The sequence below is a fragment of the Aphelocoma coerulescens genome, chromosome 1A (assembly GCF_041296385.1).
Source record: "Aphelocoma coerulescens isolate FSJ_1873_10779 chromosome 1A, UR_Acoe_1.0, whole genome shotgun sequence".
NCBI lineage: Eukaryota > Metazoa > Chordata > Aves > Passeriformes > Corvidae > Aphelocoma > Aphelocoma coerulescens.
Window position 1 is genome coordinate 13,792,874 of NC_091014.1, and position 23,710 is coordinate 13,816,583.

The 23,710-nt window shown below is 38.8% G+C and overlaps 1 protein-coding gene across 3 annotated transcripts in view; it reads right to left on the bottom strand.

Annotated features, from left to right (window-relative positions):
- The window catches only part of RELN (reelin), a 276,304-nt gene that overhangs the window by 154,888 nt on the left and 97,706 nt on the right, over positions 1-23,710 (bottom strand). For all 3 annotated transcript variants that reach the window (XM_068994382.1, XM_068994372.1, XM_068994390.1), the window contains exons 4-6: positions 10,916-10,986; positions 1,740-1,772; positions 79-157 (exon numbers count right to left, since the gene is read on the bottom strand). In XM_068994382.1, coding sequence (XP_068850483.1) covers positions 79-157; positions 1,740-1,772; positions 10,916-10,986 — 183 coding nt within the window. The remainder of the gene's footprint in view (positions 1-78; positions 158-1,739; positions 1,773-10,915; positions 10,987-23,710) is intronic.

Here is a 23,710-nt window from a genome sequence, read left to right on the forward strand (position 1 = left end):
TTAAGTTTATACTCCAATAAATATAATGTTTTCATTTGCTCAAATGCATGTAAAGGAGTGCAGAAGTCTGAAACTCACCACATGGTAGGATTCAATTCTTGCTGATGGTAAGAGTCAAAGTCATCTCGTAAGATAATGCTGTCACTGTGCATTTCAGCTGCAAAGAAAATAACACAGTACATGAAAAATAATCCAGTGCAATCATCCCATGCTTTCTAAATATTACCTTAGCTAGAGTTAAAGTAGTGCATTGTAAAATCTGCTTTTTAGGTTATGCTAGTTATAAAACCTGTGGTTTCTTATTTACAGGGGTTTTTGCTTGCTATGGATCATAGTACCACAAAAAATTAAGTGCCCCCATCATGAAAGTGTGATGGCTATGGAAAGATGAAGTCACCAAGTACATACTGAATCTTTTAAGAACTTTTGTTCCAAATTGTTGGTTTTCTGAATGTTTAGAAAAAAAATCCTTCCAAATCCAGATTTTGAAAACATGGGCACAAGAATGGATGAGAAGTCCTAATCAGTCCTACAGCTCTTATAGTCAGGGGATGCATTCTGAAAATTCATACGCAAAAATCCGTGAGCTCATTGGAATTTCTCGGCTGCTATCAGCAGACCTGGCAGTAAAGGTCAACTCATCTACGGAACATAAACTGTGAGTTACGTTATGCAAGTATTTCTCACCACTGTTCTGCAAACTTTGGCCTCCAATATTCCACCTAGATTTACTGTCTCATTTATGTCAGAGGACCAATAAACTCACTTAAAATCCCAAATCTTTGGCACCTGTGATTGTATTAGACAGACCCTTCTCTACAAACACTTCCACTAAATGAATGAAGTAACTGCCACCTGCTATTCAAACTAAGCAAGAATGCCAGAATCTGTCCTGGACTAATCAAATTGCAGCACAAGGGTTGGTGGGTGCAGGGATGGAGAGCAGGAGCAGCAGTGCCTTGCTCTGGGGTCCACCTTGGAGGTGCACTGGCACAAAATCTTCCTCACAGTAATGCTGCTCTGGTGTGAGGTGCTGTCCCACACTGAGGGTTATGGATCATAGAATCAGAGAATGGTTTGGGTTGAAAGGGACCTTGAAGACCATCTAATTCTAATGCCTCTGGCATGGGCAGTGACATCTCTCAGATTGCTCAAAATCACATCCAACCTTGCCTTGAACACTTCCAGGGATGGGGCATCCACAGCTTCTCTGGCAACCTATTCCAGTGTCTCACCACCCTTACAATAAAGATTTTCTTCCTGATAGTTAATCTAAACCTTCATTCTTTCAGTTTAAAACCCTTTATTTCCCCTTGTTCTATTACCACAAGCCCTTGTAAAAAATTCCTCTCCAGTTTTCTTGTAGCCCCTTTAAACTTTAATGTCTCTCTGAAGCCTTCCCTTCTCCAGGCAGAACAACCCCAACTCTTCCAGCCTGTTTTCATAGCAGGGGTGCTCCAGTCCTGGTTCTCATGCAAACAGATGCTCTAATACATAACTAGGAAAAAAAGCTCTGCAGCACGGTATACTCACACTGCAAGTATTCAAAGGCAATAAAGAGCAATAAAAATCACAATGAAGAAACAACTAATCAGAATTAGACACAATTAAATTCATTTTATATGAATCTTATTTTTCTCTGAATTCCTCAGACCTAGTTTCATGTGACCTTACAGGTTTTTTATTATAATAAAATCAGTGATTCTGAGTTTAAGTAGTAAGAATGATAAATCACTTACCTAGGTGAGGATGTAAGGGAGCTTCTGTTGGGGCTGTGGAAAACAAAGACACACAATGCATGAATATGTGCTATGATCAGGGCTCAAGTGCAGCATTAAAAATCAATTCAGCTTAAAACAAATTGTACAGTACATATTCTCTTAAGTCAGTTATCCCGATAGTTTAATTGTGAAAAACATGATAGACCCCAAAAGTTACAAAAATACAATAGGAAAACTAAAATAATTATTCTCTTGATTAAAATAAGCATAAAAATAAATGAAAGTCAGTACTAGTTTTACAGCAAGGTAAAAAGATCACTTCTAGTCTAGAATGATGAGATATTATTAAAAATAATTTGGCTTGAGATTCAGTAGTTCAAGGATTAACAAAGAGACTGGGAATTAGGCTGAACAAGAGAAATATTCTAGGAGTGGCAAAAAACGCCGCACTTTGATTGTTTATACTGCACTGAACATTTTACTGGGCATATTATTGGGGGAAATAATCCAAATATTCCTAGGGCAACAAGTAACAGATTGACTCTGCAATTCACTGTATCAAACACTTATATCAAAGCATGTTTTTGCAGGCAGTGCTGATCAATTCCCCAGTAGGTCTCTGTCTCCCAAGAAACAGCAAATTGTTGTAAAGACATACTGCATGAGGGGCATGTGTGTGAAATGGCATAAGTTTATTAAGTAATCTTCTACCAAAAATTTGAAAGAGGAGTCGTGGTGTAGGATTACACAAATGGAACTAAAATGGATCTGAAAGGGCACAGTGACATAAAAATATATGGAGAAGTCTAGAAACTGGCTGCACAGTGTGTTAGATGCTCCATGGCAGCTACACCCATAGCCTTGCTCGACCTTAAACGTGAAGTAAGTTACATCTCTGTCATGGAAGCCACGTGGGTGCATATATCAAAATCCTGGGAAGCAGCTACCTATTTGTCAATCAGTACCTCAGCCATGTATCTATATTTCCAGCTGTATTTTGGGCTTCGGTAAAATAAATCCACCCAAAAAAAAAGAGATTATTTGAAGACAGGATTCATTTGATGATTCTGTGATTTTTTGTTGGGCACTGACCTAAATTTTATCAGTACTCCTGATTTCTTCAGCATATTTGCAATAAAATACTGAAGTACTGCAATTTCTGTCATAACATCTGACAAACTAAAAATAGATTAAAAATAAACATGAAAATGAATGCAGCAATCTGTGTAGAGCTCTCACACATAGTCATCTGAATAGAAAGTCCAACACAAATCTCAAGAATTTTGTTTTTCTCTTCCTGCTTACTCCTTAAACACTGAGTTTGCAAGGAGGCATGACAATCTGTAATGAAATTGCAACATTTCATGGGAAGTAGGTGATGAAGACTGAGCAGTCAACAACTGAGGTATCAGCAGACCAGAAAATGATGGCAAGCAATCTGGATTTACTTTAGACAGAAAACTTTGACTTAACTGACTTACAGATTAGAAGACTGACATGTTTTATACCATCCACTAACCTGATAAGTATATACATACATGTATATACATACATATCTCTACTAACCTTATGTACATATATACGTGTGTGTGTGCATATGTGTGTATACACACACACACACACATATATATACACACACACATATATATACACACACACATACATATATATATATACACACATACATATATATATATATATGCACACACAACACTGAAAACCACCACTGAAAACTTTACTGCAGCTGAGAGAAAAGACCTACTTAAGAGTCTGTTGTTTCAGAAATCTGAAATCTTTTTTCTTTTTTGTGGCTAACTCACTCCATTTTTTATACAAGAAATTCACCCATGCTGCTTTTTCTTCCCTAGCAGAAATGCCAATAATGACTCTAGCAGTGGCCAAGACCTCTCATCATGATGGTACAAAATCTGGAGAAATACAACTATTGCATGTTAAACTTGGCCACTACCTCCAGTATAGTGCTGGATTGCACTGGTGAATCCTACAGTGGAAAAGACTGAACTTGTCCATTGCAGCCCCAGGTGTTGTTTTTCTCCATGGGAATGTGTAAATTTCACCAGAAATCTTTTAAAAATTATTTGTACTGAAGAAATGGACTGAACTGGATTAACTGAATTATTTCCCAGATTGAGCAACACAAACTGTTCTGGATTTTGCCGGCAGGAAAAGAAACACATTATGGCATGGGATTTGTAATGATCCTGATGTTGTAACAGGCTAGGTTCAAAATAAAATTTCTGTTTCTGATGTTCTGCATAACCCCTTTTCAGTAGTTCCAGAGCAGTACTGAGGGGTGACCTGCTGTGAACACAGGGGAGGCTGAGAGCCACCAAAGAGGAGCGTGGTCATGTCAGGGCACATCACGGGCAGACTCATCAGCTGCCCAAGCAAATTTCATTGGCCTTTGAAAGTAACTCAACTGAAGGAGACCCCCTGCTCCAAGGAGAGCAGTTCAGACCTCCAGCTGAAAATGAAGGACTGCATTATCATTCATCCCAGGTTGCTTGGCATGGCTCTTTGGAAGACTCTTTCTGTGGAAAGGGCTCCAGCCAAGGACACACACCATCATTGATGACACTTTCTGAAATTATTATGCAAAATTTCAGCATTCAGCAAAAAGGCACAGGTATAGCACAGACTTGGCATCTTTACATTTGCAGACTCTTTCGACTTCACCATTATTTAATAAAGCTTGCTGTTTATGTGATTAAACTATACAGAATTGGGATCTGAGATTTTTTCCTGAAACAGTTCTTCCACTACATGCATAGTACATTGCAAAACAAAACTGCTTAGCAATAGAATGAAAAGAAGGAAATCGTGCAAGTGCATATTTATGCTACTGATCAATCATCAAAAAATCTAGAGGTGGAACTAAGCAAACACTTAAGGCTAGACAAAGTTGTTGTTGTTACAAAAACAGACTTTATGGCGGGGAGAGGTTACATTTCCTAAATCTTTACAGGATCTAAGAAGCCCAGGTATTTTTGCCTGTGGTATTCTGATTGTAATTCAAATTCCTGAGCTGAATATGACAAAAGACAGTGAAGGTACCATTTAATGAGTGATAAACATAGACTTTAATCTCTCTATAAACAATTTCTATATTACATTTTTTATTTCATTGCAAAACAGCACTGTGTTGATCTTCAAGTGTTGTATTTAAGGCCCACAAATAATAGAAATTCAGAACATAACACAAAACTAACTGTAGTTGTTTTAAAATATTTTCAGATCTGCCTTTCTAATCAATTTGTAGAACTGCATACTTTAAAGTAACATGGATTTTTCCATAAGCCATACACTGTGGCTAATGTCAAATGGAGTTTTTTTGTACAATATGACAAAGCTAAAAGAAATTATACAGTGCAGAGTAGCTATAGAGTGTAAAGATATAAATTTATAATTTAAAAGGAATTATACAATACTTCAGGCTGAAAGGGAAAAAGAAAGACCATCTCAGTTCATATTTTAAGCCATTATTCACTTTCTTAGATGTTCCTTAGGCACATGGTTGGATGGTTTTAAATTTAGAACCAGTATTTGTGTGGCTCCAAAATGCATCTTAGCTTGAATGAGAATGTCGTACCTTTTTAAAAAGTAAAGTAGATGAATTTATTATTTGATTTTTTTAACTAGCACCCTGGGTATATACACAGCTTTACAAGAGATGAATTGTAGTGAGCAAAGAATGGAAGCAGAGCTCAACTGAGGTCACAATCTAAGAGGCATGAGCAAATACAGTATGAGAAAATGTAAGGAAATGTAGAGTGCTCGCCTGTAAGACAAGGCACTCCCTTTGGTAAGGAAAAGCAGAGAAGAAAGTATGCAATACAAAGTGATTCAGAGAGAGAAAGGCCACAGCCAAACTGGAAGCGTGAGAATCTTGAGGAAGCTAATGGGGAATTCAAAAATCAATGGGGACATTGTGGGGTTCTGTGTCAACAGAATGAGGGAGAATGAAGGCATCTTTTGGAGTAAAAAGTTAAATTTTTCTGTGGATGAAGTAAGGCTACTGAAAGGTTAAACCAATTTAAATATGCCCCTTTTTTATTAAATGGGAAGGGAGGGAAATATGAAAGAAGTGGGAAGGGAATGTAATCTTCCAGAAATTTGAATGTGAGGAGGAAAAAAACAATTTTCTGGCAGTCTTGTTGTCATGAAAAAATAAGAACCAAAATCATTAAAGATGGTAATAGTTAACTGTTAAGTAACACTAGTCTCCATTCAGATAAAAAGAGCAAGCATAAGGCAAAATAAAATAAACACGTCCCAGAAAAATCTATTTGTACTATTGACACCCATATTCCACAGAGCTCTGGGGTCAAGACAGTATATAGGGATAGGTAGAAAATGCAGCATAGGAAAATACTCTTAAAACTCACTAAAACATATACCTTCTTTTTTTCTCAGAACCCTGAACTTTGTCAGTTTTTTAATATAAACAGAAAGTGAATTACAGTAACAGAAATGACCACATGCTCCCAGACAAACACTGTGCTTAGAGTTCTACAGCCAGGGGCCATCAGCTATTGCTCATCAGTTCATGACAAATGAGGTGTGGAGGGAGGTATCCTCTCCTTTGCAGATTATGAAGTCTAATCTCCTTGTCATTAGCAGCCAGATGAAGATAAAAAAGGAAATTAATGCTTTTATTTAGACTCCAATACTTTCTGCTGGTAAACAAAGTTGCTATTGAATGATAGAGGCTGAGCATCCCCTAGGGAGAGTCAGTGAGTTGCCCCAGGGTTGTGTTATTCTTGCTGACACGTAAACTGAGGAACTTCACACCAGCTCTATGCTCCAGTCCTCTGCTCTGTAAAATACTGCTCTGACAGCTTGTAAAATACAAACCTGAGAGCCTGAAATCTGTTTTGTGTTTCTTTTTCAGAGTGTTCCTAAATTTTACAAGGTACAAAACACACCTAAAAGGTCTTGCACAAACATTTGGGCAAAAATTCTCAAAGAGAGTCTGGGCCAGTTCTCAGGATTTGTTTTCAGTATGGAGATATCTGTCAGACTGTATAGAGGTCTCTTAAGAAAAGAAACCCAGTCCTACAATTCATGGCATTGAGCATGAGATTGCATAAAATTCTGGGAATTATGCAGAAGGGAATGATATTGCACTAAGAGGAAACAGCTTCCTTCATCTTTTCCATCTCTTAGGTTTTACTGTTCTGGGATTCTCTGCTAATCAGTCAGAACTAAACTATACACAAGTCTCCCAGTATGGTCCTTTTTCCAAAGAATGGTTCTACTGGTCCAAGTTACAGTGTACCAAGGAAGAGGCCTCCTTACCTGATATCACCCTACTTGGTGGGGCAAAGGCAGGCAGGATGGTGCCCCACGAGCTGTTCCTCCCAGAAACATTTTTATTTTCATGCAAACCAAAGCTCTTCTGAGTTCTACTATGCAGTGCAGCCAGATCTGATGTCTTGTCAACTCAATTTTAATTATGCCACTGTTTGTTAATGTATGATTTTTGTTCTACTCAAGCCAGGAATACATATGAATCAACATACACAATACTAAATTTACCTTATTTTCCATTTATTTTACTATTATATCAATGAGTAAAATATATGGTTTATTAAATGCATTTTTACTGGCAAGAATATCATCAGTTATTATGATCCTTATTTGTCCTTAGAAGCATCGATAAGACATCCATCTTTTCTAGCTTCTTTTATGTTTGTTTGGGTTTTTTCCTATTTGTGCTGGATTAAAATTTTCTATGATAATTTTTTTGTATCCTTTCTTCAATATAATTCTCAAAAAATTTAAAGCTTACATCAGCTCTCAAACATCTCCCTAGCTTCCTAAAATATGTATTATATTCTGAACACAGAGCTTTTTAAGCAATTATTATACTTTCTTTGGTGTCTTTCCCTATGGCATCATTTCTTACTCCATTTACATTATACATATGGCATTGCCATCCTTTAACACTACCCTTTATCATCCTCTAATTCTCTTCAAAATACAAAAACCCACTTTCCTTTCACTGCACAAATTCCATTAACTCTATTAGGATTAGGATTTATTAATGTACATCTGAGGGTGGACAGCCACGGGGAACATGATTTTTGAGATTCCTTGCTACTTCCACGTCTTCATGTATATCCTCTTTACTAGACATTATGAAGTCAAATATCACCTGCAGTGAACACACTTATTAAGAAGATGTCCCAATGTAAATCTATGAAGTTGCCCTGTGGTTTTATTTTTCTTCACTTAATATGTCACATCATTCAGTGCACTATTTCATCATTCAGTGCACTATTTCAGTATAGTAGTGTTTAGGGCTGGAAACACTATAAAGCCTCATTTATGTCAATCTACTTCGCTGTTTTGCATATATATTAATATGATATTTGCATCTAAATAAATTCACTAATTCTTTCTGAAAGAATCCTTTGTTTATATGAGGGGTGTTGATGAAAATTGAATAAATGAAGTAAGGTCTACTTCAAAGAAAGCCTCTTTTCTTTGAATAGGAAAATTAATTCTAATTGTATAAGAATGATAATAGTATGCAGTGGTTAGAGAGTAATGCAATGCACACTGTGTGCTGAAGAAATAAGAACAAAAAGGCAGAGGAGAGCCTGGTGCTGGAAGGGATGTGAGGAAGGGTAGTGGGCAATGCAGTGGTTGAATATCCAAGTCAAGCAAACTGTGTCTGAGCTAGGAAACTAAGGGGAGAGAAGCCATGATGAGGATAAAAATGTGGGAGGAGAACCAAGAGAACGACTGAGAAGCTTGCACATCAGTATTGCAGGGAAATCTGATCACTGCTACAGTTGTCATACACTGTCCACTGCTCACAGAACAGCACCTCTGGGTGATCCTTGCCTAAGCAAATCTAATGTTTGCAGAGGTACTGCAGTGACAGCACATATTTTGAGGATGATAAATCCAGAAAGTCTCTGAAGTGACTGTGTATAAAGCAAAGAGTATTGATGGGAAAAATAATGGTAAACACTCAAGTTATAAGGATGTGGGAGACTGTGACAAGGTGGGGAAACTGAAGGCCCATTCAGGGAGCTGGTGCAAGATGTGGCTATCAGTGGCTGGATGGGAGGAGGAGGCAGCAAAGGGATTGTCACAGCTGAGCAGCCAATGGGATATCTCAGCATCCTTTATACCCTGCACACAATCAATACTCAAATTCTATTTTCTCCTTGTTCTGCAGAGTTCCTGTGAACTCAGGGGCAGCACACAGTAACATAAGGACTTACTGTTCTAACCAACATTAAGTGTTGCTAAAATGTTGATCCCAGGTTAGATTATGCTCCAAAATTGCAGAACTGTAAAGCAGAGGGGTAGAAGAATAAAAGTTTCTTTTGTCAGCTCTCCTACTAAAATCTCAGGGAACAGCATGTCTGAAGAAGGACTGTCAAGTCTGTATGGATGGATATCTACCCACTTGTCTCTGCTTACCAAGGTATTTTCTTCTAGCAGGGAGAAATCTTGTTGCTTCGCCCATATTCTCCTTGACCATGCTGCCAGTTCTGACACTGACAGTCATGTATTTCTATTCATGGGAAGAATTCTATTCTATTCTATTCTATTCTATTCTATTCTATTCTATTCTATGCTTGTGCACAGCTTTCACCATCCTGGTCACTGCCAGCTCTTTGTCACTGCCATCAATATGTCTCTTACTTCCCTCTCCCTTCCTTACCTGTTCTGGCCACCCCTGTCTTTGGCTGTGGTGTTCTCACTCTGCATCTATGCCTTGGAGCATTTAATCTGTTTATGAGGTTTTTTGTCACTTCATGCTGATTACTCTGCATATTCATTTTTCCACTCTTGATTCATGTCCATCCAGCAAGCAGCCCGTGTGAGATATCCTCTCCATCCTCCTTAGCACATCCCAAATGGCCATCCTGCCAACAGTTTTGTTCCAGGTCCCTGTACACCAGTCACTGAAACACTACTCTTTCACACCCCCATTATGGGTGTACAATTATCTCCTGTTAATTTCCCAGATGTTTTTCCTTCCCCACAGCAAAAACATGCCTGGCCCAATCACCTTCCATGCAGATCACCATAACAGTCCCTTCTCATTGCCAGCACCTGTGTTACATATTTCTAATTCCTTCAAAGTATAACCAACATCCTAGCTTGATAGATGACATTTTGTCACCTCTTTTAATCCCTCTTCCTACTTCCATTGAACTATAACAAAAGTGAAAAGTTAAATATTGAAAATTGAAGTGGTTTTGCCTTATTATCACAGAGCTACTGTTGATACCTTATATGAATAACTCAATTTATGCTCCTGATATAATGTTCAACAGGTTTTTATAGCTAAAGCCGTATTCCCAAACTCACAGGGAAAAAAACTTTACAGCTCAAATGCCCCCAAGAGATGTATTTTACATGATTTTCTCTTGTGTGTTAATATGACAACACATTTCCAATTTTAAAATCTTTATTTTAAATCATTTGGCCCATGTTTCACTGTTTCTTTTCACATGGAAATTTCACTGGAATTTTGCTGATGTAACTGGAAATTCCTTTCTCTCCTGTACCAAAAATGATGGATACCTTCTCTCCTTCTCACTGTTTTAATGAAGCAGGTTCAAAGCAAAGTACTCTTTGTAGACAACAGATGACAACAGAACATTTATTTTTTAGGTTATTCATTGAAAGGATAAGCTGTGAAAACAATTAGATTTTTAAAGTTTGTGTAAGTCCAACATTTTGTTTAGCTACAAAAATGATCAAATGTTGTATGTGACGGGCAAAGATTCAATGGCCTACTTTCACAAAATGGGAAGGCAGAATTTTCACAAGGACGTGTGTGAGCTGTATAGTAAACAAAGCTTTTGCTGCAGGCATATTGCTCAAAGTTAATACAGTGAGGGCTAAAACTCAGCTTGTGGTTCTGACAGAAAAGAAATGTTGGCTATTACAGGCTGATTTCAGGCATGTGCATAATGCTACTTCAAGTTTGTACATTCCCCAACACTTAGCAGAGAGGAAAAGTGGGATTCCTGGATAGCTAATGGGAAGTATGAAGCCAGAGAAACTCAGTTTCAAGAATGTAAATAAGATCCTGGAATGAGGTGTTCCACAGAATAGCTTTCACGAAGAGTAACACTGACATGCTGGTACAATGGAAAACCACATTTGACAGATATTTTTAGAATTACAGTGATTCTTACCTCCCTGTTCACACAGCTGTTGTGCTAAGGCATCCTTGAATATAACTTGGCCCCTATGAGTAGCTGTGGCCCTGTGAACATAAAAAACACAACAATAAATAATGTAGTAAACTTATTTATATATGCATATGTATACCTTTATGAATGACTAATCTAATCAAAAGTCCCATTCTGCTTTCTTTCTGTGTTCTTTTTGCACTCTTCTAAATTTATAGAATAATTTGCAGTGATTGTTTTGGGCATAGCAAAAGAAAATTCCTACACCAAAATGGTTGGGTTGGTAATAAAAATCACTGACACGGAGGTTAAATGAAGGACATCTTTGACATATGTCTATAGCTGCACATAGAGTTTCTATATTTGAGGCCTCAAAAGTTTTGTCTAAAGAATAATTAATTCCCATTAGTGACCCACAGCTAGAAGACCTGTTAATGTACCACAGAACTTGTCTTTTTTTTTCCTCATGATCAGGTAGAAATACAATGCCAAGTGATTTGTTTTTCTCTTACAGAGCTCTCATATTAGCAGTGATAGTTTTACTTTCCAATTGCTCATTTAATCCCTCTTTTCCAAGCGCAGCACTTCACAACATCAGTTTTATCTCAGAGATTTCAAAACCTTTCAGTATTTGCAAGTGTTGTATTTGAAGTCTGATTTCTTTCACCCAAAGTTCGTCCAGTATCTGTCTAGACTCATACCCACCCTTCATGCATGTTCTTTAGCCTTTCTCTAATTAACATTAATGGGTTCAGTATAGATCCCTGTGAAGTCCTTGAAATGGCCTCTCAGTTCAACAGTAAGATGTTGAAAGCCACTTTATCAGTGCAGTTTCTCAGCCAGCAGTGTGTGCTCTCTAATGGATCATGCCTAGCTTGCTTATAAAATGTCAGAAAAGACAGAAAATGAAAGTCGAAATACATTATATTTTTCCTGGCTACTAGGCCAGTTACCCCGACAAGGAAGAAGAATCAAAGTAAAACATCTAATACCAAATTTTCCTATACAGTTTTACCACAGGGTAAAACCCATCTTCAAACTGTCAGAGTACAAACAAGAGTAAACGAAAGCTTCTCTGGGATCTGCTTTGCTTCCTGTACATTTAGGAAAGCTTTATTTTCACCAGTGTGTGTGTCCTGAAATGCAAAACTATGCTCACCTGATGCTCCTAGGGCTTTCAGACACTCTCTTCTTCTGCCTGAGGAAGGAGAGCTGTGTTGCCTTTTTCATCTTGGAATTTCAGAGGCAGGAGTAAAGCTGGAGCCTTGCCTCACCTGGCAGTGACAGTATTTTGGCCACAGTCCCAGCATCACATTACCAGTGTGAAGTTTTGGTTGCAGTCCCTACCATGTGCCCCATTGAAACTATTTTGGGATTTTCAGTACTTTCATAAAATACAGCAGAACTTCATGCCGTAGTTCCACATTAGCATTTCTATATCTGCTGACAAGACCAGAGACCACGCTAAGTACAGAGTAAAATAAAAACAAATACATTGCTCCAGCACAGAAAGGCAAGGGAGCTGAAGCTTTAAGTCTCATTTAAAAATATGAATTAAAGTATTTAAAGGCTCTGTTGTGATGAATATGCATGAAACTATGATCACTACACTCATTTCTGCATTTTCCGCACAGGTGTATTCAGTTATGCAAGTCAGATTGGACCAAACCATCTCCAAAATCAAACATGTGCCCAGATTTCTTTAGAAGGACTGGATGTGGTGGCTTCCTCTGGCAGCTGAAATGGCAGGGCATCCCACAGCCAGCTTTGGGGCCAATGCAGCTGACAGACACGTTTTGCAATATATGTTTCATTGTGGGAATTTCATGTGTTGAGCTTCCCTGGCTCAACATGAAAGAAAAAGCCACACCTAAGGCACAGAAGGTACAACAATTCTATTCCCCAAGCTGTCAGGGTGGAAGAGAGGGCTCTTTGCAGACACTGGGAAAGAAAATTTTTATTAGCAGTGGACTGGGACTTCAGAGATGTTGTTTATGCAACAGCCCAGGATACAATTCAGAATGTACACAACAACAATGGCAACCAGAGCATTCTTTTATGAGGCATGGAAGAGCAAACTCTTGGAACACAGGCCACATGCAGAGGGGAGCTTGAGTATGTGTCTGAATGCAAACAAATACCAAGTAATACCAATAATTCCAAACTCTGTACTGTTTACTGGATCTCTGCGTGCGTGTGAGAAAAAGGCGATTTGGGCAGAGAGCCAGCAACCAGTTGAATGATCAGCATCTTTCTGTGTCTGTCATCCCTTGCTTGATAATGCAGACTAGGAGCCAATTATTGCTGTTCCATGGCAGGAGTGATCTGCACCCTGGGGAGAGGAGTGCAGTGCAGGAGGGGCACCGCTTGCTGCAGCGTGTGCTCACATCAGATTAGCCTTGCCATGGGCTTGAGCGCCGACAGGGCAGCTTCAGAAACTTGCTAAGGGTGCTGCTACTACCACTTTACCAGTATTATCTGCTCCATTTTCTCTGTATTTATGCTTTATTAATGGAGCAAATGAAAATAGTGCAGCGCAATTATGCATAACCTGAGCTACTTCTAGGAAGAAGTGAAAAATATACCTTTTCTGTATTGAACTTTCTTTATCTGTGATGTTCCTACCTGACAGTTGAGATTCATGGAACAGGATCATGAATTTGGATTCTTTTTTTATAAAGACATGTAACATATCCAAACTCATCTCAATTCCTATATTCACACTCCAGTCTAAAAACGACATAGTATTTATGATAATTATAACAAAAATAATACTGGCAATGCCTGAAAGAGACTCTACTAAAGAAAGAAAATTATTCAACTATCAAATATGAGGTTTTGCTTTTATGACATATATATATCCAGTAACTGAACTCTGTGCTTTTTTGAAAAGTTTCTATGCTGTCTTAAATGTAGTTAAATATTGCTTAGAGGAAGGGCACTTACTAACTACTATTTGGTAGTCTATAGTCCAACTCTGACATTGTCTGCTATTTATTCCCAGCTAAAGGGCAAGTGACTAATCAGATCAAATGTGTCAGTCAGCCAAAAGGCAAGATGCATGTTCCATATGTCCCCAGAGATAATTCCTAAGTAGGAATTAATCTTTCCAAAGGGATGAGAAATAAAAGAAAAATGGGAGAGAACAGGAACGTCCTGACATGGTAAGTGAGAGCTTTGAAAGAAAAACAACCTAGAGGTAATAAGGTTCCTCTTTATATTAACCTCACTCTTCCATTAGCCTAGATGTATTTGTGTGCTTGGGGCTATGCAAGAGGGGATGAACTGCTGACAGAGGAATAAAGAGGTCTGAACACAAAAAGACTACATCAGGTGCCAAGGCTCACTGGCAGTTCAAGGCACTGCTAACCCTATACTTCAATTACAGCAGTTTTTAAAAGAATTTTCCTTCCTAAACCACAACTATTTGAGTTGAAATCAGGTGCCAGTAAGGACTTCCAGATCTGTCACTGAAAATCAAAAAAAAAAGAGAAAAAGACTTGCTGGTTCTCCTCTTGAACTATTTATAATCCATGTCACCTGTGAAATGGGGCTGGAAGTGCCACCCTGCTCATCTGCTAACAAGCTTAAAAACACTTTAAGTGCAGTATTGCCAGCTCCTCTGAACATAGCCTCAGGAGTATCAATTCGTCTCCCATGTGATGACAAATATCATTCCAGGTGATCTGGGAGGAAGAAACCCAGAGACACTTCCATATGATAGAAAGTCCTCCCTCCTGCCTGCTGTTGACTGGATGCAGCAGGTTGGGCTGTGCATCCAAGAGCAGAATACCTGTCCTGGGCCTTGCTCTGGAGCTGTCACCATGTGCTCATGCTCTGGGGTTCACATGCCTGGTGCTCTCTCTGCCCTTACACAGGTGCTTGGCCATCTGCACCTTTCCCTGGTGAAGGAAGGCACTGGGAAAAATTTGTATGGGAGGAGGCTTCAAAAAGACTCAGGTGTCCCACAGTAAAATACCTCATCTCATGATGCACCAAAAAGGGGTTTCAACAGGATCAAAGAAAAGGAGATTAATTTTTTACCTGAACTAGCAGAGTTTAACCTTGTGCCAGCTACTAATGGTCAGTGGCTGCTTCTACTCAAGGAAATTTGGGGTGACATCCACAACACTGGCTCCAGGAAAATCAGTGCCTGACTATTTAAAGCTGAGATTGGTCTTCCCCAACCCCACAGTGGTGCCCCCAAAAAGCAGGTCTGATGCACTGCCAGCACAGACTGTGTTGCTTTCCCACCACTGCGGGGGACACAGTCGGTGCTGGACACCTTATGAGCCTGAGCTGGAGCAGAAAACAAATCAATGCATACCCAATGATTGCTGTTGCCATTTTGTGTGGAAGTATCTCATAGTTCACATTGTATTCACATGCATTGCTAACATGTTTTTGTTAAGTTAGGTTGCATTTTAAAGAGAGTGTTTTGGCTCAGGAGAGCACAGGGAGGAAGCTACATGGGACTGACCCTTGTGTCCTGCCTCTGCTGCATGGCTCTGCCAGCTCCATCTGTGGAAAGGATGCACGGCCACACTGATCAGAGGCGGGCAGTTGCCCTCCTTATGCAAATAAATGGGTTGATTTTTAATGCATGGTTAAATTTGCATGATCATTTCTGTAGGGTTGTCTTATTTAACCCATTGTCTTAAAAAATATATTCTCCTCCAATACTGCCTGATTAAGGGATCTCTGAATAAAATAATTTTAAAGCATGATGGAGAACAGGTCTTCTGGTGATTAAGTTCATGGGGTGGTTGTGCACAGCTGTTCATGGTGGGAGTGTCCTGCAAAGGTGGTTTATTGACCATTTACTGTGTGTGGCAGGAGGTGAGGTCAGGCTGGGGTGCATTTTGGCTTGTGGTTCCTACCAGGGCCAGAACCTTCAGTGATAATTTCTTCAAGAGCAGTCAGACCAACATGTTAAACCTGACTGGGAGATGGTGCTGGTTCTGGTGCTGGCACCAGTAGGGAAAATGCACAGAGCACTTGTGGCTGCTGATCCATAAGGCATTTGGGTTGGAGGCTTCCACCTACTGGTTAAATGCCTCCAAGTTGTTATTTCAGTTTTCACTTGACATGCAAGCACAGTCTAATTAAAGCAGCAGAAATGAGATCTGTGTGTTCTGAAATACACATTTTGACTCTGCTTTTCTCTCACTGTCCCCAATGGTTTCCTTGCTGAGATATTACAGAGAAAGTCATCTGTCCTGACCATATTCAGCTGAAATTGTCAGGGAAATTTGGCAAGTAAGATGCAATTACTTTTGTAGACATTTGTTCAGGAGACTGGAATTAGCACACTTGCTCTAAAAACCTCAATCAAAGGTGAAAATTCTTCAGCAGGAAAGGACTAAAATGGCCAGCAAAAGCCAGGGTATGTGCTAGAGGGCAAAGAGAAATCATTTCATTTGGGGCAGCTGTCCTGAGCTGAAGTTTGTGGTTCACATGAATAAATTATGCTCATAACTTACTTCATGGTGAGCTTTCGTATAGGGTAAATGCAAGAGGAACAAGAGCCACCTGACCTTGTCTTTTTCCTCTGATTTTATCTCTGGGAACTACACATGTGGGGAAAAGGAGTCAACTCAACCTAAAGGTTTATTAAATATTGATTTAAGTAAACATTTAAGTACTTTCTTTAAACAAGGTTTGAATAAAAGAAACATTCTCAAATAGAAAAATAAATGAGAAGGGCCTACAGAAACTTGCTTCCAGTACCCAAAGGGAAAGATGGAGAGGGACTTCTTACAAGAGCAAGTGGTGACAGGACAAGGGGGAATGACTTCAAACTGAAAGAGGGCAAGTTTAAAATAGATGTTAGGGAAAAATCTTTACTGTGGGAGTGGTGATGCATTGGAACAGGCAGGTCATTCTGTGATTCTATTCTAGATTCTATAATTTTAACCCATATTACAGAGGATGGATCTAAGGCTACAACACTGGAAACAGAGGGGTGCACAGGCAGCTCCAGCCCCTACATGTTACAATTTATAAGAACGTGTTTTTGTTGTCCTAAAGAATGCCAAACTTTTGTTTGGTTGCAAGGTGCATGTACAAAAGATGGATGCAACATAATAATGTATATACCTTATAAAAGAGGTAAAAAGCAAGACTTACCATTTCAAACTGTATATAAACCTTTTCATGTTCCTTTCTCTTCTGTCTCAGAAGCTAAAAAGATATGGGTGGTTTTTTTTAAATTCTGTCTAGTTTTATGTGACTGGAATGATTAGAGCTTCTTGCTGACTGAAGGCAGACTAGGACAATACTTTCTTCTCAGCTACAGGAAATCCAACATTTTCATTAATATTTTGCATTGTGTGATTATAAAGGAAAACAAATTCTATTTTTTCTATACTTGAAATAAAGGATTATTGCAGTGGCATCTGCCAAGCAGAGAGCTCATATAAATAATAGAACAAGCATCCATTGTCTCTCCACTGACACATTGCCAAGAACTAGGTCCCTGTTTTCCACCTTTTTCAGTCTTTGGGAGAAGACTCTGTCCTTGTTTTAGGTTTTGCAATCTATTGTACTTTATTATTTTGTGAAACATCAGTTGGATGAATTTTAGGTTTTTAATGCACTGAATATTTATAACTATTTGAAATCTATACTCAATCCTAAGATAATGAATATATTACATATTTTTGTTATAAAAAAATAGTGCTTTTCCTAAATGTTGCTTGTGTAGTCTTTTAAAGTCTATATTCAATGAAGATATTATTCAATCACCTAAATTATCCTTCAAGAAAAATAAAACCTTTGTCTTTTCCTGTATGACAAGAAGAAATGTTGTAGTTACCATGGATTTTAAAATTCTTTAAATCTCTAAATGAACACAGAGGTATTAAGTAAATGGACTTGCAGTCAATTCCTGTATGCTTCTACAATGACCCTTTTCTTAACAACACGTATTAATTAAGTTTGGCTGTGCTGATTAGCTGGGGGGAGTTCAGCAGAGGCCACAAAGATGGTCTGGGCTGGAGCACATACCCTGAGGAGAAACCGAGGGAGCAGGGCTCATTCAGCCTACAGAAGAGATGACTTTAGGGGTACCTGACAGCAGCTGCCAAAGGAACTTGTGCAGTTCCTCTCCATCATGGCTGTATTTTAAGACCAGACTGGATTAAAACCCTGAGCAACCTGGTCTGGCCTTCCTTTGAGCAGGATTTTGGACAGCAAAATCTGAAACAGCATATGAGATGCTGAGATGAAAACAACATTAGTTTTAAACGATCCTAAATAATGGAGAAAAGGATGCTTTCACTGCCACCTTTTTAGTTCACTACTCTCATGCTATCTGTACTCACTATCCATTTCCTATTTAAGGTTTCACCAGTCTGCCCACTGCTCCTAAAGGACATTGCCAAAAGCTGTGCATGAGCTGGACCACAGAAAAATCTGGAACTTCATTCCCTGTATTTGCTTTACAACCCACACAGAGAAATCCTCAATAGCTAAATTAACTGCCTTTCTTAAAACCCACTAATTTCAATATAAATGACAGAGATGTAACTGGTACATCCACAATGTACAAGTCAGCTTGCAAGGGAAGGATAAAACCTGCCTCTTTAGTCTACTGCTAGAAAATAATACATCAAAAATCAAAATTTCCACAGACCACACCCCACAGCACCTGGGGCAGGTTTCCCTTCCTGAAGCTTCACCAAACACTGAAGTATTACACTCCTTGTCCAATGTTTCTTTGCACTTTTCTCACCAACCTGTTTTCAGAGGACCGAAAAGCAAATGAAACATGGTAATCTTTCAAAGACTAATCAAAAGCAAGCTAGGAGAGAACCTGATACAGTTGTTAGTGAAGAACTGTTATTCTTGCTGTGAATATGGTCAACCTCTGGGGAAAAAAATGTAGGGTCACTAATCATACAAAGGACAGTTATTTCTCCTGTATGGTTTTTAATTTTCATCCAGATTCATGAGCTGGAAGAAAGCATATATCCCTGAAGACCATACGAGAGGATACAGCATCATAAAGTCACCCCAAGACACTTAGAAATAGAAATAGACAGGTGAAATATTGCCTTAGGAGAATAATTAATTTTACCAGCCACCGAAAAAAAATGAAAAATCTGTGAAGTATCACAGAACTCCAGACAAAAGAGGCAGATGGAATGGCAACATGTACATGGCGTAAACTGGATAGACTTTGGTGAGGAGCCCTGGCAGGAGCTGGTTGTACTAGAGAAAGGTAGGAGGTTATTTGGGGACCATAGAGGTATTGAAGGCAGGGTTGAGGTGTAGTGTGAGGGGCCCTGGACGTACTGTGGTGTGGGTGCTATTGGGGTTTACTGCCCAAAAATGTAGGAAACTTGGATTCATGGATCCTGTTGCTCACAGTATAGTTTGGCCTTTCTTCAACAAGGATTTTTTTTTCAGAGATGCCCATTAGAGGGCTGTTTTAGGGTTGGGATTAAGAGACAATGAGACACCTGGATGCCTAAGTCATATCCAACCTTTCTCACCTCAAGCAGAAAGATCAAGTTTAAAAGAGAAAAATCTCTTCTCTGTGCCCTTCCTGTCCTCCAGCCCTGCTTTCAAAACCAGCAACTTTTAGCAGCTCTTAGGGCTGAGTAAAGCTCCTGAGCTCCCCTTACAGGGTGTTAGCAATGGCTCAGCATGCCTTGGTTCTGGCTTCCACCTATGCTGTGGCTGGGACCTTTGTGAGCCACAGCTGGGGTCAGGATCCACCCTCTGCCCCTGCTGCCAGCTCCAGAATGGTTGAATTTAGCTGCTTATGAATTGTGGGCAATTTTTTCTTGATCTATCTGGGAAACCATGGCCGGCCCACAGACTCACTCTATGATCCCAGAGAGGATCATAAGAAAATTCAGTCTAGAAGGGACCTCGAGAGGTCTCCAGACCAACCTCCTGCTCAAAGCAGGGTCAGTTACACTAACAAAACACAAACAGCTCTGCTATACCTTTTACCACGTTGCCTAACAGCATGCCAAGGCTCATAGTTCTGGTATTTGTAAATGCTTTTGCATAATAAAATGATAACAGGATTATCAAAATTATGTTAAACAAAATCTGCTGTCTGAACTTCACCTTGAATTGGTCAGTCACTTGACACAGGCATAAATACACTGAATTTACAACTCGTTTGGACAGCAGCCTCCCATATAATATATTATTCCAACAATAATGAGTTTGAATCCGTGTTTCTCACTAGGAAACAATCCATGATTTGTCTTACTCAGAAACAAATTACCTGCTAAGCTACATTGCTATAATATCTTCTTTAGATACAGTGTGAATAATAATTCTTTAAACCCATTATTAAAAAAAGACATCGAAATCTAAAACCTTTCTCTTAGAGTAAAGTAACAATGAAGAGATTTATAACCCTAGCCTTGAAAGAAACCAGAGTAAGAGAGAATCTAAGCAACAGTGTAAGTACTTCCAGGATAGATGGTTGCTCTTGGTTTTTTATTACTGACTAATTTTTCCTGAGCACAGATTTGTTTTCAGAAGTCTCTGGCAGAATGAGCATAACACTAGAATGAATTTTTGTAGGAAACTATCCTGTTGATGCTCTGAGATTCTCTAGCACTAACACTGGATTCCCTGTGTCCCTGGTGAACAAAAAATGGCGATACTGGGTGAAACGCAACCGGACTTCAACTCTTCGTTTATTTGCTAATGACAGTTTCCAATCAAAAGGAATACATTGGGAATTCATTTCAGTAAAGTTGCCAGGAAGGTGAACTTTTCAAATACATGCAAATAATTATTGCTTTTTTTACATGAAATATTGCTTGGGAGCTCAAATTCCCATGTCTGGAATCCCAAATTCCAAGTACTACAGATGAAGGCTTTCATCAGAGACTTGCACATCTGCTGCTGTACACAACAGAGTGGTGCTGGAAATTAGAGAAATTAATCTGTAATTTGTGTAGCTAAGAAGTTTATGGTTGATTAATAAAACATCAAACTTGAGCTAACACAACGATAAAAGAGGCTCTCTTCTCATAACTGATATTTTAATGGGGTTTTCTGAGTGATACAGTTTTTAAGATTTTGTGAAATACTGCAGCAAGTAAACAAAACCAAAAAAATGTAAGTTTGTTCTTGCAAATCTCTCCTTTTCAACTGAGGAACTTTGAGTAGCAGGTCCACTGTTGCATTTAGTCCAGTCCCTTCTACCTTTATGGAAGGGACACTTCCCATGCACTGCTTGGGATAAATTTACAAGTGTCAGGGTAAATCAAACAGATTTTCTATAACCTTGGTTTTCTGAGCACTCTCTTTGACAAAAATATCCCAAGTATTTGCTCCAGACAGAGTCCCCTGGAATGAGCAGTGACATCCCATATGTGACATAAATCTTCCCAGTGCAGTCTAAGTAAAACTGACCAAGGATGGATTCATAACAGATACTAGATTTCACAAAAAGTTACGTAAAACTACTACAAGTATAATTAGCAATTTCCCATTTTGAATGATCATCAACCATCTGCTGGTCTCTGGAAAAAAAAAAATCCTATGTCTGCACAGAGAATGGCTGAAATCTTGAAAAACTATAATGGAAAAACAAAGTACCGTAAGCTAGAAGGTACCTTGTCACTATGGATGGGAGGGATGTGGCTGTGATGCAAAAGAATTGAAGCAAGACCCATGAGAGATATGGAAGGAATAGCAGTAAACTGTTAGCTGGTGAAGGTGTGTGGATCACAGAGGTACAATTATAAATTTAGAAGAAAATAAGAAATATCCAATAACAGTATCTAAAAACAATGCTGTAGAAATAGCAGCACTAACTGTGCAGTACCACTTGTTTGACACATGCTAAGAAAACAGGCAGACTTCATCCACTGGCAAAGATAACTCTTATGTTATTCCTGTATGAAGACTGTTAAAAACAGTATATTGCAAACAAAAATTAAAATGTTTTAAAATACAGCTGGTGATGTATGGCTTTCAGCTTCCAGGTACATCCATTTCTGAGGATCTCTCAGTCAAACAGCTCATAGTAAGTTTGGATTCCTTACATGATATTGCTGCCCTTTTTTTTTTTTAATTTTATTGACGTGAGGCCAGTCCCTTGCATTTAAACAGAAGACCTGGGTTTATGTATTAATAATACCCAGTGGACACATGTTAACATGGACCTTTTACCTTAAGAATTTCAAATGGTCTATTTATTTCTGTCTCTCAATATGCATTCCATTTGACCATTGTTCTGGCTGTATTACTGACTTCATAATTCCTAAACTAAGAGAAATAGAAAACATCGTAAATATTTTAGATACATTTAGTAAACCAGAACATGAGGTTTTTTTTAGTTAATTCACAGATCTTTTCATCTGTGCTTACCACAAAAATTTTCATGCTGTCTTGCTACAGAGAAATACCTTACTTTTTTGCACCTGTCCATAGTGTTGCAGAAAATTGTTCTTCAATACTTCTTACGCTGATATCTGGTCTTTTGAGGAATTTACAATAAGAATGCGGTAAAGAACTTTGACCTGTTGGTTTTAGGAAGCAAGATTGAAACTGCTCTTTTATTCCAGGCTACTTCATGTGCTTTGTTATGCACAACAAAATACATTAAATGTCAGAAAATCTTAGCTTTTCAAATGCTAAGCTTTGTCTTGTTGAATGGTATTTTAAATGAACCACACCTACATTTCTTAATAGTCTCTTTAAAATATTACACATGGTTTAAAAAAACATTTTTACCAATTAGGACTTCTGAAACTTGTACCAAAGTAAATGAGAAAATGCCATTTTAATTTTTGGGAACATACTTAAAAAAGATCCTGTGTAAAGCCTTGCATTCCTGAACTCAGGAATCCATGTCTGCATTCCTGGTGTCAGGCATGCTGAACAATGCTGCTTCATGACTTCATGACAAGTACAGGTTTGGTATTTGGTACTGGTTTAACTTAGTGTCTTTTCCTGTGCCCCTCCATGCAGTGGGAGTGTGTATATGGTCATTCCTCACCTAAAGTAAGAGTGGTGATTTCCAGGCCATAGAAAGCTCATCACTTGCAGCCACACTGGTATCATCTTTCTCTTGATCTCCCAACTCCGTCCCCTCCTGGCTGAGGAGGGGTTTCCTAAAACACATGCTCAGCTGGAGCTTCTTGCCAAGCCTGAGCTGCAAATTCTTCTCCATTTGTATATAATAATCCTTCCCAGTATGGTCCTCTATATTGAGACATCCAAGATAATACATTAAAGACACCTAAGCTGCTGTCAACTTTCACTGTAATGGACCTAAAAGTTCAGAAATAATTAATGCAGGGAGAAAGAGGGATGGACAGGCAGCATTTTCACTCCAGGAATACTTCTTAGGCTACATTAAATTGAATTTCCCTGCATGTTTTGTCTTTCTGTTTTTAACTGACACAGGCACCTTTTAATGCTGGTGACAGAAAATTTTAATATTAGCAACTGTTTGGAAACTGAACAGTTGCCCATGAAATGGATCTGTACTGTGTCACCATGTACAGCAGTTACTCATTTTAAAGCAGCACCCTCCTAACCAAAGGACACACATAATGAAGAAAAATTACCCCAGTCACTGTTATTTCAGAAGTACTAGCAGATGGAATGAGCTTGCAGTTAATTCTTGCCCCATTAACCTCTGATCCTAAAGGAGCTCTGTGGTCTTGAGCATGTTAATGACATTAAGTAGGTACATGACAGGTCTTTGCTGAGAACCCCTTGCCCAGCCTAAGGATGCTACAACTAACAAGATATCCATTTTCTTTGCAAAACTGAGCAGAAGGTGTTCCAAAGCACTCTGCCACAGTT